The sequence below is a fragment of the Falco cherrug genome, chromosome 10 (assembly GCF_023634085.1).
Source record: "Falco cherrug isolate bFalChe1 chromosome 10, bFalChe1.pri, whole genome shotgun sequence".
Taxonomy (NCBI): Eukaryota; Metazoa; Chordata; class Aves; order Falconiformes; family Falconidae; genus Falco; species Falco cherrug.
The window spans coordinates 227,836-246,202 of record NC_073706.1 but is presented as its reverse complement, the minus strand read 5'-3'; the positions used below and the strand labels follow the sequence as shown (position 1 = coordinate 246,202).

The 18,367-nt window shown below is 45.2% G+C and overlaps 2 protein-coding genes across 2 annotated transcripts; one reads left to right on the top strand and one right to left on the bottom strand.

Annotated features, from left to right (window-relative positions):
• Positions 1-1,134: 1,134 nt before the first annotated feature.
• ROMO1 (reactive oxygen species modulator 1) lies at positions 1,135-3,869 on the bottom strand. The gene is made up of 3 exons (XM_055722435.1): positions 3,745-3,869; positions 2,998-3,128; positions 1,135-1,326 (listed from the first exon to the last, which is right to left on the bottom strand). Exons 2-3 carry the CDS (start codon positions 3,126-3,128, stop codon positions 1,218-1,220), a joined length of 240 nt encoding a protein of 79 aa, XP_055578410.1. The 5' UTR covers positions 3,745-3,869; the 3' UTR covers positions 1,135-1,217.
• Positions 3,855-14,675, top strand: NFS1 (NFS1 cysteine desulfurase). The gene is made up of 12 exons (XM_055722419.1): positions 3,855-4,121; positions 5,074-5,190; positions 5,679-5,762; positions 6,418-6,570; positions 7,604-7,697; positions 8,474-8,608; positions 10,033-10,190; positions 11,607-11,712; positions 11,877-11,958; positions 13,375-13,458; positions 13,585-13,674; positions 14,305-14,675. The coding sequence occupies exons 1-12, from the start codon at positions 3,855-3,857 to the stop codon at positions 14,366-14,368; spliced, it is 1,434 nt and encodes a 477-aa protein (XP_055578394.1). The 3' UTR covers positions 14,369-14,675.
• Positions 14,676-18,367: the final 3,692 nt, after the last annotated feature.

The following is an 18,367-nucleotide window of genomic DNA, read 5'->3' as shown; positions in this document are numbered from 1 at the left end:
AAGTGCTGGTTGAGGTTCTGCTGCTAACCTGTCCTATCCTTAAACATAAACAAAGGAGCAAAGATAAGCCTTGTTTCAAAAGGCAGATAATAGGGGCTTGCAACACTAAATGTGATAGTTATGCTGTAGGCAGTGCTAGAGATGCAGGGAATAACCATCTGTTCTCCCTGGGAAGCACTGAGCACCCTGTAGGCCTGTTAAGGCAGGCTGTAGAAAACCTCATTTCTAGTAGCAGGTCTCCTACAGGTAGAAGCCCCCTGCCCTTGCTAAGGGAATGGAAAAAAGCTATTGCAAGTTCCTATTGCTGGAGGCAGCTGCAACCACTTCTGCCCATCCCTTCTCCAGAAGGGCTGTACAGCAGCATGCCCCTCGCCTCACAAGGTGTGCGAGACTGCACCCTTTGGACCTTCAGAGCTGTGAGAGGCAACGCAGTCAGGCTGTCCTCTTCTGTGCTCAATAGCACAGCAAATTGCAGCACAGCTAGTCCTGAAGGGAGAGCTTTAGGAAAGGTGTCACTCAAGGCCTGACCAAGGAGTACCTCTCTCATGTCTGGTGTTGAAGTCATCCTTGTGACTCATCACTAATTACCTGTCATGTGACACAAGCAGTTTTCCATTTTCCAGCAATTTTAACAGTTTCCAGCACCGGCAACACAGCTGTACCTGTTCTGTGCTGCTCCGTGGCTGCTTCCTGCACCCATGTGCTGCCAGGCTGGCTGGAAAGTGTCCAGGCTGCTGTAGTTTGCCTTCAGCTGGAGAAGGACTTGCCCAAGTCCTTCTGGGGTCCCTTGGTCTTTGTGAGGGCACTTGCCCCATATTACCTGGCACTTGGAAATGGGATAAGCTTCAATCCCCCTATTTTTGCAGTAAGACAGGAATTTGATAGTTGATCTGAATTAGCCAGAGCAGCTCCACCTTGACACATGGGGAAGGTGAGCTGCCCGAGTACCAAAGGGTGAAACGTGTGTGCTGTACTTATGTCTGTGAAATAGGAACTTTAACATAGTACAATGCATTATTAATTCTCATTGTCATGAGACTGAGATAGGAGGAAAGTAGAAATTTGGTTAAAAGCATGTTTACAGTCAGAAAAGCAGGGAAGACAGTGCTTCACTGTTTCATGAAGAGCTCTCACTTCTAGATATCTAAAGATTTTATTATGGTACAGAGAAGGAATGGCTGGACAGGGGCATTCCAAGATAAAACCCAAGTGCCAGGTTAGCAGCGGATTCCCATACCAATAGCCATGAATGTCCCAAAGGTCCCACCACTTTGCATCATGGTTTTGCCAACTCCACCCATCAGCTCTCGTCCTCTCATGCCAATCCTGAGATAAAGAAAAACAAAGAAATTACATAAAAGCCGAAGCCTGACAGGTAACAACAGATCTGCAACAGGAAACATCTGATACATGCAGACTGAATGCCCAAATCAAATACCTCCTCTTCAGTCTAAATTTAAATGATACTCCTGCCTTCACAACGAGACTGGCTGCAGTGCCCTGTGCCTGAGCTACAGCGGGCAGGGGGTGGGGGGGGTGGGGTAAGGAGCTATACTCTTTGGGCACTTGAGTGACCCTCGCCAATGGCCCATGTGTGTTTTTTTTCCTGCAGCAGTACCACCTGATGCTGTACCCTCCTGCCACACCACTAGCAGGAACAGCTTTACCTGCTAGTGCCCTAAATACCCTTATTTTTTTGGGGGAAAAAATTGTGCTGTTCAAATATTTGACTTGCCAGAGAATAAAAAGGGGATAGGCTGTTGCATTACTATCCTGTCTGGCTGCAGTGGCACTGGTTTTCGTATCACCAACTTAAAATCATGTTGTAAACTCTTCCTATTCACCGCTGACACCATATTTTAATATGAGAGAAACATGAAAGGCCTAGAGGTGTCCAGAGGAATTTCTGTTCTCCAGTTCCCACTTACCTAAGGTCAGACTGAAATAAATTGTTCCATCTCAGGAAGCTCTCATGATATTTGACTTCTAAGCACGGCAGTGACTATACAGTCTAAGGAATTTCATGCACCTGATTTTTAAACATGGAGATTTCCCCTCAAAAACAGTACAGCAGAAGTAACATAGTTGTGTCAAGTACGATAGAACCACTGTCACTTCTTCTGAATACCTTAAATCTGTATTTTCTGCTAGCATTGTACCACTTCCAAATACCCTCCAGAATCTGAGAGAGATCAGAAAACTCTTTAAACTATCAGATTAGACTTTGTGCCTTTTCCTCCTTTTAGGTTCACAACAAATCATCGCCAATATTTAATCACAGATTAAAAAACCTCAAGCATAAAACGTTCTGCAAAATATTAAAGAGCTTATTTCAGGAATTCCTTTTCACAGATGATGCGTGCCAAAACCAGTCAGTACGCAGTGCAAGGGCTATCTTGGAGCAGCGAGCATTGTTTGTTTCCCTGCCAGCATGCCGGGGAGTGCTGGGGAAAGGTGTCCCTCTCTGATTCACAGTGGTATTGTGCCAGTGCCATCCACAGCTCTGCCTACACTCTTGCAATTAAGACTCGGGGTCCATATAAGTGATTGCCTCCATGCAGGGGGATGGGACACCCAAAGCAACCATGATGCACATACCCAAGAGCTTGCAGAATACCCTAGGAAGCTTTAGAGCAAGGAGAGGGCTACATGTTTATCTGCACAGCCAATTCATCCAGCTCTTCCTGGAGCTGATCTTCCAGCTTCAGCTTCCCAATGCAATCCCCCTTACAAGCGGCAGGAAAAGGTCAGTGAAACCGTGACCTCCTCATACACAGCTGACCCAGAGGTGATGCTCCACCACCATTAGACTTTCTCATTTGAGGCTAGGGCTGACAAGAGGCTCTTCAACTGTGGTTAATTTGTAGCCACTAACAAAGTTTCACCTGTGTGATGACACAGGACCAGATCCGCACCTCCCTTCCCAATCCCACAGTGGCGTTTCTCTGGCTCTCACTGTATCATGACCTGTTCACAGAAGCTGTTTCCTCAGCATACCTGAGGCAGGAAAACGTGCCGAATAGTGCTCCTGCTGCCATGCCTACTGCAAAGCCCATCATGAAACCCATCTTTACTCTGTCAAAGCAGCTGGGCTGCGATTGCCCGTATGGGCCCATGGTCACAGGCATCTGGAAAAGAAAACAAAACACCTACATGGATTTACTGCTTTGACTAACACTTCTATAACCAAACTGGGCTGGAAAGCCGGCCCGCACACTTCAGAGCGTCTCGTAAGTGTAGTGTTGGATGGTTTGCAGGCTTTTGGGCTCGTCTCCTCACGCATCAAGCAGGAAAAGGCAGGAAGGGAATGCCAGTGCCTCGATGACGGCCCTGTTTCGCCCTCGGCAAGCTCCGGGGAGTGCCGCTGTGTCTCCGAGAGCTGTTTAGGACCCCCCTCCGTGCTCTTCAGTTCCCCGTGAGCAGCGCACGGCGTCACGTAGCAATGCTTCTGCTGCCGGGCCCGTCCTCCGGAGCTGCCACCGACGTCGGAGCGGGGCAGCGAACCCGCCCCGCAGGGCCCGAGGCCGAGGCGAGGGCTCAGGCTGCGCACGGCCCTGCGGCCCCCCCGGGAGGGGCGGCCTCCGCCTCCCGCCCGCCGCCAGGCCTCGCGCCCGCCGCACCAGGGCCCTCCACGTCCGCCTCACCTCGCAGGTGCTCTGACCGCCGCCCGCACCCCGCCCCGGAGACCCGAGCCTCCACCGCAAACCCCCTGGGGAGGGGCGAGGGCCGGCACCCCGCCCGTACCTCGCTCCCTCCGGCCGCACCGCACCCGCCACCGCTGCCCGCTCCGGTCTCCGCTTCCGGTGCGTGCCCTGACGTAGTCGGAAGGGGCGGGTGCGCCCAGCACCGAGGCTATGTCGGGGTGGCGGCGCCTGGCGGCTTTGCGGGCGGCTCCCGCCTCTCGGTGGCTTTCGATGGTCGCGCCAGCGCCGAGCAGGGCCGCGGCGGGGGCAGAACTGCTGCCCAGGCCGGGGGCGGCGGCAGCGGCGGCGGCGCCCGAGGCTCCGGGGCGGGGCGGTGGAGCACCGTCCCGGCCGTCCCCCCCATCCTCGGGACGAAGCGGCGATGGAGGCGGCGCCCTGAGGCCGCTCTACATGGACGTGCAGGCCACCACCCCGCTGGTAAGAGCGCGTCTCCCCCGCCCGCGCTGCTGCCGCCGCTGCTTCGACCCGTGAAGCTACGGCGCTGCCCGGCGCGCAGGCGGCACGGGGCAGGGGAGGCCCAGCCTCTGCTCCGGCCTCCGGCCTTCGCCCTCCGCCGCCTCCCCCTGGCGCGGCCGCGTCTTCCCGGGCGTGAGGTTCTCCCTGCGCTCGCGGCCGCGCCCGAAGCAGCGTCACTTAGAGGGAGCTGTAACGGCGGAGGCCGGGCGGCGGCGGGGAGGCCGGGCCGCCGCAGGCCTTTTAGCCGCGCCGCTCCGACGCCGCCGGTCTCCCGCCTGGGCAGCAGCTCTGCCCCCGCCGCGGCCCTGCTCTCCTGCCTCGCCGCCTCTGTACAGAGGCTCGGTGCCCGCTCCGTGCTCTGCGGGGCCGCCGCGGGGCGGGAGCCACGGCAGAGCTCGCACCAGCAGCTGCGGGTACGAGTATTGCTTTTAGGGGCAGCAAGGAATTAATCTGATCGAGATGCTTACCTGCGTAGTTTTTCCTGACTTTTTAAGACTTGGTGTTGCTTCTGCTTGGAAGGCCAGGCTGGTTGGGGCTTGGCACACCCTGGTCTAGTGGAAGGTGTCCTTTGGGACAGCGGGTTGGAACTAGGTGGTCTGTAAAGCCCCTCCCAACCCAGACCATTCTGTGATTCTGTATGCCCAGAAAATCCTATTCTTGCATGGTTGTCTTGAGGCAGATCGAGGTTACGTGTGAGGGTGCGGAACGTGATTGCCAGATGCTCGTATTCACTGGAGGCAGTGTTGTATATAAGGTGTAACAACCTCAAGCTTTCAAGGTCTGGCCTGAGCTAAATCTAGACATTGCAGAAGAAGTGCTGCAAATCCTGGGACAGAGGTATCAGGGGGGTGTAGAGGGGACAGAGATGCTTTTCCTTCTCCTTTTCTAAGGCTGTGTGGTTCATGTCTTGCAGGATCCCAGAGTCCTGGACAGCATGCTCCCATATCTGACAGCCTACTACGGCAATCCCCACTCCAGGACCCATGCCTATGGCTGGGAGAGTGAGGCTGCCATGGAGAAAGCAAGGCAGGTGAGTCTTCAGCTCTCTGCAGTCATAGTCGTTTTCCTGCTGGCGAGCAAATGCCAGTGTCAAAAGAAAATCAAAATTAACAATAAGGCTGTTGTAGTTAGTTAGTTCTCTGTGGGCTGTATTATAGCAGCTTTCTCTTTGCATAGTTGTACTTAAGCAGATTTGTTGTGAGAAAAAATAATGAGGTTAGAGCAACTGAAAACCAATTGGCAGAAACCAATACTTAAGGTGAAAGTGCCTCAAAATTTTTGGTTTCCTGAGGTCACAAGCATGCTGCTGCAATAACTGAGCTAACTCCATATTTTATCATTCTGCTAGTCTTAGGTGCGAGTCTGTCATTTTTGGGGGAATCAATACTTACTGGGGTTTACGTTCTTTTTATGACAGGCGCAAGGGTGTATTCTTGAAAACATTTTGCATGTGTTTTGCTCTGATGAGTTCATTATATTTTATCTTAACAAGTCAAATTTGTATTTCTTTTTAAACAGCAAGTTGCAGATTTAATTGGAGCTGATTCAAGGGAAATTATATTTACCAGTGGTGCAACAGAATCAAATAATATGGCAATAAAGGTAAAAGGTTTATGCTGATAGTTATTTGTTAAGATTATGCTCTTAAGAACTGTATGCGTTTTTCAATAGTTTAGGTGTTAATATATTGGCCCAGTTAGCAGATATTCAAGTTCCTGGATTTATTCCTTGTGGTACTCTACTACGTAAGTGGAGAAAATACTGGGATGTTTTAGTGCCCAGGACATGGTTTTGAGGACAGAGTATAATACTTGGTGTTTACCTTATATGCACCGAGTGCAGTCCTTCTGCTTACGTAATTAAAATCTTTATAATGAAATATAGCGGAGATGTTGATCACAAACCTTTTTCTGACTAGGATCAGGTAGTGTTCTAACCTTTAGTGTGTGCTTGTTCAGACTTTGTCATTGTATAGGACTCCATTGCAAATGTTTTTTTAAAAGTATTTATTTTAATAGTGTCTAGAACTTATATTGGCTAACATTTTTGCAGGCCTTTTGAAAAATGAGTGCTGATGGAAATATGTGGTGTGAATTGCATGTCATTACCTTTTAGATTCATCACTTTGGGGAAAACGGGGAAGATCCAAATGTATTATATCTGAATAGTGATTTCTTATTTCTGATCGTTTTGTGTAAAGCTCGCTTTCTTCCGTGATCTAACAGCAGTTTTTTTGTTGATGGATTGTGCCTGACAGGGTGTCGCAAGGTTCTATAAATCCAGAAAAAAGCATATAATTACTACACAAACAGAGCACAAGTGCGTGTTGGATTCTTGCCGTTCCTTGGAGACAGAAGGTTTTCGGGTCACATATCTACCCGTTAAAAAGAATGGGCTTATAGATTTGAAGGTAGGTTGTTTACTGACAGAAAGAAAGTGAAAATAGAAGAGGTTTTTGCTTCACATTGATGCTTAAGAGGGCCTTGTGTCCTCTTGATGATAAAGAGGAAAGGATGGTAAATATCACAATGTAGAATGGGTCACAGTCAAATCTGTCACGGCTGGGGAAAGATATTCTATTCTGTCTGCTTTAGACTTTTTCTCAACCAAAACATTCATCTCTCATCCCATAGTTCACCTGCTGTGCCTTCATGCTTCACACCCATGCAGGTGGAGCTGTGCATACCCTTATAGAGAGCCCAGTACATGACTAGGATGGAGCTGGCTTTGATGCAGGAGACACTGGTGAAATTCCATGACCTGAGCTACTCAAGGCATCAGTGATTACCATACTCCCTTCTGATTGCTGTCCATGAACTGACCCTTCTGGCTGTACTGGCTGCAGTCCTGGGATTTAGATGTTGTATATGCTTATTTCATGATTTGTGTCCTGTAATACAGGACAGCGTCAGTTTTATTTCTAGCCCTGTCATCTGACTTGGAGAGGTGTTGTGTGTATGTGGTGGGGTAGAGGGATTAGGCCTGCAGGCGCAGGAGTCTTAGCTGTGTTCTCTGAGAACTTTGCTGGCAGACTCCTTCTTTGCACAATGCTTTCTTGTATATAATGCAGTTCCTTTATAGCCAGCCACTTTGTCTAGATGTGGCTTAAGCTGTTTTGTGGGTGGTTAATTTATTAAAGAAAATAGTTCAGAGGAATATACAAGACATGGCAAAAGCCTGTTCTGACATGATTAAATCAAGTCAGGTGGCACAGTGCATACCAGGGTTAGGATATGCAGAAATGCAATTGATCGTGCTCCTCTTCCTACAGGAATTTCACATGGATTAGTGTTCTTGCCAGGACTGTTTGTCAGAACCCAAGGGGTTTCTCCATAACGTGCTAGTTAGGAGGCTGGTGGTTAAGATTTGCTAGCAAATTGAAGGTGTACACAGGAATCTTGCTTCTGCCATTAGTCACAACTTCTGTATGAATATTTCACCAGGATTTGGAGAATGCATTCCAGCCAGATACAAGTTTGGTTTCTGTAATGACTGTGAATAATGAAATAGGAGTAAAGCAGCCAATTCATGACATTGGTAAGTACACCGTGGCTTCCAGAGGCCAACTAATGTCACATCTGCTTCATTTTACTTAATATTTTCATACCCAAGTGCTACTGATGCAACAAATTAGATGTAGTATAGTTAAGGAATAAATAATAATGCTGTCCCAAATGAAAACTTACTTTAAAGGGGAAATAAGGATGAAATATAGTACTTCTACAGTGAGTATTGCAGCAATTATAGCCTTGTACAGATCAGCTGCAGTGTTTCTAGTTTCACTGATGGATGAAAAATTTGCACAGGTAACTGGCCAAATTGAGTTTACATTCTATAATGGTTTATTGTAGACTTTGTGGACTTGTAGTGTTTAAGAAGAGAAATATGCAGAATTTGAGGCTGGAGGGGATGGTGAGCACCACACTTGGACACCCCTTCTCCCCCAGTATTGTTGTATATGGTCATGAACCCATGCAGCCATTTGTACTTAAACTTGGTAGGTGTGGTTTTGGAAGCAGTCTTACTTCTTAGCAGCAGCAGGCTTTTTTAACTACTTAACTGAAGAAATTCACTGCAGTCTTACCTGCTGACCTGCCTAAACCTGTGCCCAGCTAGGCACCAGCCAGAATAGCTCCTATGCAGCTTTAGACACTACTGTAAAAGAAACATGACAGTGCCCGTTTCTTCCTTTGTCACCTTAGAACCTGTCCCTGCTATAAACTGATGCTTTAGATTCATTGTTGGAGTCATTGGAATCATAACCATTAGATGAGATTACATGGGGTTTTTTTGCTTTTGTGTGTTTATTACAGGTGAGATCTGCCGTGTGCATAAGGTTTTCTTCCACACAGATGCTGCACAAGCAATTGGTAAAATTCCTATGGATGTCAACAACATGAAAATTGATCTAATGAGCATCAGTGGCCATAAAATTTATGGGCCCAAAGGTACGTACTGAAATGCTTTTCTAGAGAATTGTTGCTTCCATGCCTGCCTACCTTAAGGTAACTATGCAGCGTATGAAGTAAAACCTACCTGTCTTAGTGACAGGAAGTATCTTCTAAGACTGGTATTGGACTGATTTTGGAGTAGTTCAGGCACCACTGCCAGACTTAGAGCTGTGCTGTGGTGTGCGGATCTTCAGTGCAGGTGGGTTGTGAGGTCGTTTCACTGAAGGAAGAAACAGTATCTTAAAATGGTGGCAGTATTAGGAGGAGTGGCTTTTCAGGAGTTGTCTGCTTGGTGTGAAGCACTATTGATGCTGAAACAGTTGAAATAAAATGATTGGGTTACACGGTAAAGTTTAGTCCTGAGTGTAACTTGCAATGGGGAGATCAAAAGGTAACTGGAAAGCTTAAATGCTTAGTCATTTTGGTTGTCTTGTACTTCCAATGGCTTCTTCCCCCCCCAGCTCCATTTGTGCATCTTCTTTGCGGAGTGGGGTTTAAAATCTGGCTATGGATTTTTTAGTTGGTTCCCAAATAGTAAAAGTTCAGCTATTATCACTGTCACGATCAATTTAGTTTGTAACACTGGATGCAGAAAGACAGAAAGCAGGTTTGCTGTATTCTGTGTGCTATTCAGAAACAAAAGACAAAATTATTTTTTTCAATATGTTGTCTCTTTATGCATGAGCTCTCTTCAGAGCTGAAGTCCTCTCTGGATGAGGACTAAGTTTTCAACCAGTAACTTTGAGCAGGTGACAGACATAAATTTTCACAACTTGTTATGAGCAGAAGTTGCAAACATTCTTCATGTGGTGACAGTTACTTGTTAGGTATGCCAAGGCACGTGAAGACATGGAAATCAAGTTCACAGGTGAGGAGAGCAGACAGTGGAACTGGCTGGCATATCTAATCTGCCTGTTGGAAATCGGTGCCACTGATGAGTCTCCCTAATAAGGATGGGAGAGGACTTCTGGGACTACTGCTGGCCTGGTAAACCACAGAAAGGAGTTCTTCTAGAGCTTTCGGTTGGAAGTCAGTAAGGGAACATACATGAATGAAATACCTGCACATAAAAACTTCAGTGTAAAGGGATGAACTTCAGCTGTGCACAGGAATTGAGAAGTAAGGGAAGTACGGACTCCTTAGGTGGCTAAAGCATGCTGGTGGAAACTGAGCTTCTCCCATGGCTAAAGCTCTGGGAGCCTGAGCGAAGAGAAATGCGAATGATGGGGACGAACAGCATTTCCTAGAAAATACTGTGCTTCTGTATATGTTCACTACTTTTTTTTTTTTTTTTTTTCCTCCAGTGAGGTGTCCAAATATGTGTTTGCTGTGGAAATAAGGAATGTTTCCAAACCTTGGAGTCCCTTTGCATAATTTCAGAATGGTGGGTGCATACTAAAACAGCTTTCCTTGTTTTCAAGGGGTTGGTGCTCTCTATGTTCGCCGTCGACCGCGCGTCAGGCTAGAACCCCTGCAAAGTGGGGGAGGCCAGGAGAGAGGACTGCGGTCTGGGACTGTGCCCACTCCTTTGGCAGTGGGCCTGGGGGCAGCATGTGAAGTGGCACAGGAAGAGATGGAGGTATGTGGGAGGAGATATTTGTTTTGGATTCCAGAAAAGAATATTAGAGGGCCAGTTAAGTCTTAGATTCTTTAGGTCTTTTTGTGTCCATGTGCATGAATTAAATTTGATTTTCGTGTTGTAACATTAAGTAAATGTTTTGACATTTTTCAAGGACTTTTTGGGTAATTGGAAGTTCTTTCTTAAGTTTCTTTTTTACTTGAAATGGTTTGAATCATGGTTTTCTACAACAGGTTTATCGTTGACAGTTCTAGTAAAATACAGCTTTAAGTGCTTACACTCATCTCTCCATTCTGTGCACATGCATTAGCAGCATCTCTGAAATGGTATAACTCCATGTTTGTGTAATCTATATTGAAAAAAATAAAAATTCCAGAGTCCATTATCATACCTGTTAAATGTATGTAAGTTCAAGTTTACTGCAGCTTTGCAACTAAGAATTACTACTTTTTTTTTTTTTTCCCTAGCTTGGACAGTAAAGTTTTTATTTGCTAGGTCTGGTCTCTAACTAAGCCTTTGTGTGCTGCTACATCTGTTTGTGGGCACCAATCCATTCCTTACAGCTGGAATGTAAAAATCCTCTAATACAATGCCAGTGGGACGCATAAGCCAGATACCCGTACATGTAGGATCAAGCTTCTTCCTGGGGGGCAGGCAGAGATCTTCATCTGAGATGGGTGATTAGGGAAGCCTTGTTAAAGATTGGAGAGCCTGCAGAGCTTGAATTCTGCATGATCCTCAGATCTGGATTCTCTTCCTTGCCTGGCAGAGTTCTGGCATTTGTACACCAAGTAACATTTGAGATACCCTCTTTTTATAAGCATGCATTGCATGTGTGCATCTGGCCATTTCTCTACACCAGAGCTGATACCGTACCTTAATGCTGGTTTTTTTAGTGTAAGTGACCTCATTTTTTAGTCTGGAACGAGACAGTGCACGTGGACAGTTCTCATTGCCAAGCTGAGTTCACAGTAATTTGTGAGTCCATGTGTTTATGTAGTATAGTTCGAGAGCTCCTAGGGAAATAAGGGGCACTTACCATAATAGATGCACTTCTGTTGCAAAATGTGTCGTCTTATGCACTGCCTAATTTGTCTTTAAACGTAAAGGACTCTGTGCTTTTGTGAAAGCCTGTTTGGCAGCTTGTGTATATATAGATCTTTCTGAATGGTTTGGAATATTTTTGAAGGCTGAGCTAGCTAGAACCAAGCTGGTAGTTCTCTTCTAAAACAGTCTGTAGAGTAGGCAGAGTTTGACAGTTTCTTTTTAAGTTTCAGGTGTGTTCTTTCCCTAGTCTAACCAAACTGCAAACCCAGCTACTTCAGTTTGCTCATGGCTGGTGACACAAAGCAGTTCGAGTGAGGTCAAACTGTACACCGTTCATTATTTTGGTCTCTTTTCTGGTTTCTTTGCTAGTACGACCATAAGCGAATCTCTCAACTGGCAGAACGACTGGTTACAAAAATAATGACTGAAGTTCCTGATGTGGTTATGAATGGAGATAGAGAGCATCGCTATCCAGGTAACATTAGCAAGATCCAGAGCCCCTTAGCTCCTCAGTGTTAATGACCATGACTGAATAATGCACTTCAGCTACATGTTTTGCAAGTACTGCCATGTGGGGTAGGATTTGCCCTAGATTTCAGTTGATGGAAGTTTTTTTCTATTTCATTTATTTGTGTGTAGGATGCATCAATTTATCTTTTGCATATGTGGAAGGGGAGAGTCTTCTGATGGCTTTGAAAGATGTGGCTCTGTCTTCAGGAAGGTAGGTGGAACGTGTGGGAGGATAGCAGTACATTTTGGTGAGAAAATAACATCTGCTAATGGACGTACAAACTAAGGAGTGATCTCCTCTGTGCCATGTATTTGTGTATTTGGTTAGTGAGTCAGCCTGACATTGATTGCATTCTAAGATGGTGTTTAAGTGGCACATTTTAAATGAAGGTCTAATTTACTCATCGTGAAAGCAAAAAAAAACCCCACCAAACCCAAAACCAAAAAAACCTCCAAAACCACCAGAAAATAACAGCCTAGAAATTCCTACCTGCTAGCCTTGCAGACTGGTTAAATGCAGCCTGAGTAGCCTTGACTTGTAACTGCCCGTGACGCTTTCATTCTAAAGGCTACCAGCATTTGAGCAGCTTCTGTCCTTCAGCAGGATTACACACAAGTGGCAGATAGTAACTAGAATCTAGTGAAGTTGGGCAAATATCTGAATTAAATTAGCTTCTAGTACCTGTGTTTAATGCAAAAGCAGAAAGAAAATTGAATACGCTTTTATGGAGCTCTGTTGGCTCTACAGGAGTGATGAGTAATGTTTCTGTTACTAAGATGAACTTGATGGTTGTGATGAAGGTAACTGAGTGTCAAGATGCCCTCCTTTCCTAACCTTTGGGAACAAAGTGGTCAGTGTGTCTTTAATTAGAAATATGTTGGCACTGTGAACAGGAAGAACAAGTCTGCACATGACTGTCTCTGAAGCCAGACACTTCTGTAATTTAAAAATCTCTTCTGAGGCTCTGCTTTGCACACCAGAGAGCTGTAAATGGCTTTCCAGTTCATGCTGCGTGTTGCTACCTGTAAAAATTGAGTAACAACATATAACCAGTGTTGCCTGCTGCTTGAAGATGGAAGTTTTCTCTAGTGATGACTATAACTAGGTCATCTTGCTCTGGATTCCTCTGCACGCTGTGTTTCATTTAATTGTTTTGCTGCAAAACAACAGCTTGTGAAGCCTTTTTTTTTTTTTTTTTTTTTTAATGTTTCTGTTGGTATGTTACCTTCTCTGGCTAATTCTGTCTTTGATCCTTTGTCTTTTTTCATGGCTTTCATTTCAGCTACCTCTTAGTCTGCATTCTTGCTGCTTCTGTTTGGCATTGTATTTATTCTTCCTGCATTATGCGTTCTCTCTTCTTACTTTGTGCTCCTATTTTATTATATTCATTCCCCTCTAATGCCCGCTCCTTCCATTCTTCAGGAGCAGAAATACCACTCTTCTTGCTTGTATTCACTGGTGGTTTCTAAGAGGCAGAGGAAGCTGGTACAGGTTGTTGTAGGGTCATAGTAATATTAAATGCCTGTAAATGACCTGTTCCTTGTTGGAGATTAGTGAAGTGTTATTTCAGTGTAGCATCTGCATATGAGGAGAAGTTTGAAACTTGCCTGCTTTCCCTGTCCCCAGTGCTTGCACATCAGCTTCTCTGGAGCCTTCCTATGTTTTGCGGGCTATCGGAACAGATGAAGACTTGGCTCACTCATCTATAAGGTGCGTGGAGTGGTCTTCCCTAATGCTTCCAAATATTCTTCTTTTCTGCTAGCAGTAGGTGGTGGATTTGTTCCACCCTTACATATGCACATTATTCTAGTCCTTAATGGTTTTCTTTTGGTTTAGATTTGGCATTGGTCGTTTCACTACAGAAGAAGAAGTGGATTATACGGTGCAGAAGTGCATACAGCATGTTAGGAGGCTGAGGGAAATGAGGTGAGCCATCTTACTGAATGTAAAGACTTCAGTATGGTAATATTTGAAGAGCTGGATTTAGCTGAAAATAATTGTTTGCTTCAGAAATGTGGTGGTGTCTGTATATAAGCGAGCGGTATTGCCAGAGTGGGTAGTGGGCCTGATTTTAACAGTAGTGAGAAATTTTTGAAGGAAACAGACCTGGTAACAAACCTTCTCCCAGATCCTGCCTTTGTCAGGGAAAGAATATGAGTAGGGCAAGGATGTAGGGCAATACCTAGAAGTTTCTAAGCCAGAGGTGATATTACTGAGTTTATGTATCAATAAGGTTGGTGGGGGGTTTTTTTGGTGAAACTGAAAGACTCCTGACTCATCTGGACAGTGTCAAATGTGAGGGCTCAGTCTCTAAGAGACAGCAGTAGTTTATGCCTAAAATGGGGGCAGGAAATGAGGTGCCCTGCTCTCTCACCTCTTGTATTTTGGGGTGAGGACACAGTTGAGGACTGATTGTCTGAAGCTTCCTGACCTCCAGAAGAAGATGGGTAGATGGGTATGTCCTAATTTATTGTGTAGTTGATGAAACTGTCTTTGGTGGTTGTTTTTGATATTGTCCTGTACATTTTAGTCCTCATTCTTCTCCTTTCTTTACAGCCCCCTCTGGGAAATGGTGCAGGATGGAATTGACCTCAAAAGCATTAAATGGAGTCAGCACTGAGAAAAAATCACTACCCATGGACTAGATGCAGATGTGGATTAAAATGTGTTTTCTGTACATTCTTGAACAAATTATGCAGCACTTACGTTTTTTGACACTTGCAGTTTGGCTGGAAAACTACCCTTTCTGATCACAAAGACTAGTTTAATTTATGGCTTCTTAGACTATCCTGAAGAAAGGCAGGATGATATAACACCCACTGTGTTTATATTGATTCACAGCAATTTATGCTAAAACATAATTTATTTGGAAATGTATTTTCTAATAAGGAAAATTAAATCAGTGTGTTACTTCTGGGCCAGTGGAATCCTGGCGAGAGGTGGTTGTTTCTCCGTGTAAAACATCCTGCGTAGCTGTTCTGTTTGTGGCACAGACCTATTGCCAGGCCTCCTGCTCTTTCTATTTTGAGGCGGACATCCTGTAGCTGGATTTGTGTTGCTCAAATGCATTGCACTCTGAGAAACTCTCAGATAGGAAGAAGCTTGGCGTTTCTAGAGGAAAAGGATGCCTCAGTGTGGCTGTGTGCCTTCACAGTTGAGATGTACGTGCAGTTAAGAACTCCCTCACCCCACCCCAGCCCCCACCCCCCGAAACTGAGTATTTTGTGTTCTTTTTGCCTCGGTTTTATCCTTTTTTTGGGTGATGCTTGTACAGACCAGTGTGCATTAATCTAAAACATTCTTCAGCGTTACACAGTTTATGTACAATGATGATGCACTTTGCTGTCCCCTCCATTGTGTTTCTCCATGTGATATTTTTCTAAGTAAGGAAAGACAAGTTGAATGGTTGGGGGAGTGGCATAGGCAGAATATGCAAGCTTCAGTTGCAGCACTAGTTAGGTTGGAACATGATTGGTGGGGGAGAGCAGATAAAGTCTTAATGCAGTCTGTTTTTTTGTTTTGTTGGGGTTTTTTTCCTCCCCTTGTAATGAGTCCTTTGCTGTTACTCAAGAGTTTGCCTGTGGGCTGTTGGCTTCTATCACTTTAGGGAGTCTTGCCCAGTTGAGCCTGTATATTTTACCTGGAGACAGGAACGTGAGGCTCTGGAGTTGTCTCTGCATGACAGTCTGTACTTCTGTCTCACTAGAGACTTGCATGGGAATCGGTTTCCTGTTCCATGCAAATGCTGGGGGAATGTCTGTTAAAAAGGGTTTGATGAGATTAATTTGTATCGTTTCTCCTTTCTTACCTTTGTTGGTCTTCGCAGTAGGAACCGTAACCCTGCATTACAAAGTGCCTTTTTTTCAGTTGCATAAGCTGACAGCTCTCAAAGTAGTTTGATTGACAGATGCTGTATTAGCTGCTGAATTTAATATACCCTTTAGACAGTAAGCCTGCAGTCTGGATGGTATCTAACTCGAAGATGAACCATGTAACGTAAAAGCTGAAGCTAAGTCTCACAAGGTGGATTGTGTTACAAAAGCTTGGTTTGTTTGCTTTTTTTTTTTGTTACCAGGGATGGATCTGGTTGGCTATAACGCAAAGCTAATCCTCAGTTGTTCTGTTGGAAATTATTAGCTTTGGCAGTTTTAATTTTGTAGGGCTGGCACCTATTTCTTCAAAACATTTTTGAAACTACCATATGCATAAATAGGTTTTAGAGGTGTTATATGTACTGTTTCCTGGGTTAAGCACATGATAACACTGCCGGCATGTTTTAGATCTATATGTTTATGAAATTGTTCTTTGTGTTTCATGGATGATAAAAAATTATAGAGAAGACTTAAACTTGGCTACTTCCAGTCATTTTGGATCTGCCTTTCTGGCTGAATTATGCAGCATTATCAGTAAGTGGCTAAAGTGTAGCCTTTTATTAGAGAATAGAGAAAGAACTCCTGAGTTTTCTGTGAACACTGTTAGAAACTCACTCTGGCATCAAGTCAGCATTTGACTTTTGGTGAGTCATTCTTCTCAAACTCAATGGCTGATCTGAGCTAATTTTTAAAAAAACTCAAATAGCTTAGATTTATAATAATTTTGAGAAGAGGGAGCCCCAGATCCTGAAGATTCTCACCACCTCTTTTATGTACTAAGATATAAAACATCAGTTCTATATATAAAGACTTGGGAAACTCATTCACACTGTTAAGAAATGTTTGTTTGAGAATGCTTGTATGGCAAGATGAGGAAAAATTTATAGTGGACATACTTTTCTCCATGACAGAAAGAAGTAAACCCAAGGTCCTGGGGGGCGCTCAGCAGGGTGCTGGTGGTGGCTGCTCGCCTGGCCCAGGAGGTGAAGCAAGCGAGGCAAACGCCTGGGGCCTTGTTGGGGTTACCCTGTAAAAGCCAGTGAAGTGGCCGTGCAGTAACGTAACGCAGTGCTCTTCTCTACTAATAAAAATCAGCTCTGTAGAACAAAACCAACATGCACCCCCCCAAGCCAGTGCTGGAGGGGGTCCCGTACACCAGGAGTCTGTGTGAGCTTTCTTTCAAAAAACTCTTGGCCTTGGTTTTACTCAAACTTACTAGTTCTTCTTAGTGGCACAATGGGTGCTTGTTCCCTCACACTTTACTTTAGAGCATCCTGTATAAATTCCACACCACCACCCCTACCCCCCCATTATGTACTTAACATCCTGCTTCACTTTCAGTTTAGGTGGGGGAGACAGATAAATTGGCACTCTCTCAACAGTTTCCTCATACCTAATAAAGGCAAATACCATTCTTTTCTAGCACTTTCTGCCTTCCACCATGTGCATATTACAGGGGAGCATATTGGACACTGTTACCTATGATCCCTGTCTTTTAACCTGCCTACCAGTGTTTTGCTTTCCAGAGCCACTTTTTCCCCCTGCTATTGGTACCTAACTGCATCATGCTGCCAACTCCTCTTTGGTGCCCTTGGTCACTAGGCATGCTCCTAATAACTAGTCCAGGATTTTGTTCCCCCTCATACAATCTACAGTAAATCTGATTCTGTTAATCTTGAGTGAACTATATATTTACTTCCCATGAAAATTGGGGTATGGCTGAGGAGGCAGTTGGAGACATGTGCAGGTAACCTGAGTCGCAGACATTTGTTTCAGACTGCCCCAGCTAAGCTGCAGCATAGACCAGAACACTTGAGGTGCAAGGACACATGATGATCTGCAGCAGCTGTCCAGAGCATCAGGATTTGCTTTCCAGTGCACCTTTGTGGAGTCAGTACAGACGCTGGCTAGAGGCCTGCTGAAGATTATGTGGTTTTGTCCTGGCTTTTTTGCTGGTCCACACAGTAAACGTCACAAGTCTCTCCACCAGACTTTATTTCAGCGATAAAAAGCAACGTGGTGACTCATCACGTTCTCAAAAGCTGAAAAGTCTTAGTTTTTTTTCTGACCTGGGATACTCCAGTGCTGCTTTTCTGTTATCTTATATCTTCTTCCCACTGCAGGGTGGCTATTACAGCTTGGGAAGTGCTGCAGAGTGAGGCTCTGAGCTGCAGGTGCTCCTGCTCCCAGTTGTGTATCTTGGCCAAGCCTGGCTGTGGATACTGCTGGTGACTTCAGTCACCTGCTTCTCTCAGTTATGTTGAGGGGTGCATGCTGACAGCTGACCCTGCCCAGTGCGATAAAACTACAAATTACTGGATATTACTTATAGCCATTGGTGTGATGTGTAAGCAGGTGGCACACGTTGCAACACAGAAAGGATGTGTTAGCTCGATGGAACTGATACATTTTCAGGGCACCTTTACCATAAATACCAAATAGAGTACAAAATCTGTAAACCCAGGGATTATAGGAAGAAGATGAACAAGCGTGGGCTGTTTTTTTGGGGAGGGGATGTGGGTGGTAAAGGAGAATTTGAGAGTAGAAACAGGGAATATACAGGGAAACAAATCATGGAGTGGGGGCTACTGTGGGGCCCAGCAGCCCCAGGCCTGACCTGATCCCATTGCCTCCAGACAGCACACCCATCACACAGCTCAGCCCTAGTTTCTGTTCAGTGGTGAAAAACAACTAAGTAAACTGAATTGCTGAACGCCCAGATTTGCTGGAAAAGCATTTTGCCATGT

Bases quoted from the DNA above. Each gene is read 5' to 3' on its own strand.
- ROMO1 (XM_055722435.1), bottom strand. From the start codon at position 3,128: ATGCCTGTGACCATGGGCCCATACGGGCAATCGCAGCCCAGCTGCTTT. The intron at 1,327-2,997 runs GTATGCTGAGGA...TCTTTATCTCAG, and splicing joins GGCACGTTTTCCTGCCTCAG to GATTGGCATGAGAGGACGAG.
- NFS1 (XM_055722419.1), top strand. From the start codon at position 3,855: ATGTCGGGGTGGCGGCGCCTGGCGGCTTTGCGGGCGGCTCCCGCCTCT. The intron at 11,713-11,876 runs GTAACATTAGCA...ATTTGTGTGTAG, and splicing joins TAGAGAGCATCGCTATCCAG to GATGCATCAATTTATCTTTT. The intron at 13,459-13,584 runs GTGCGTGGAGTG...CTTTTGGTTTAG, and splicing joins TTGGCTCACTCATCTATAAG to ATTTGGCATTGGTCGTTTCA.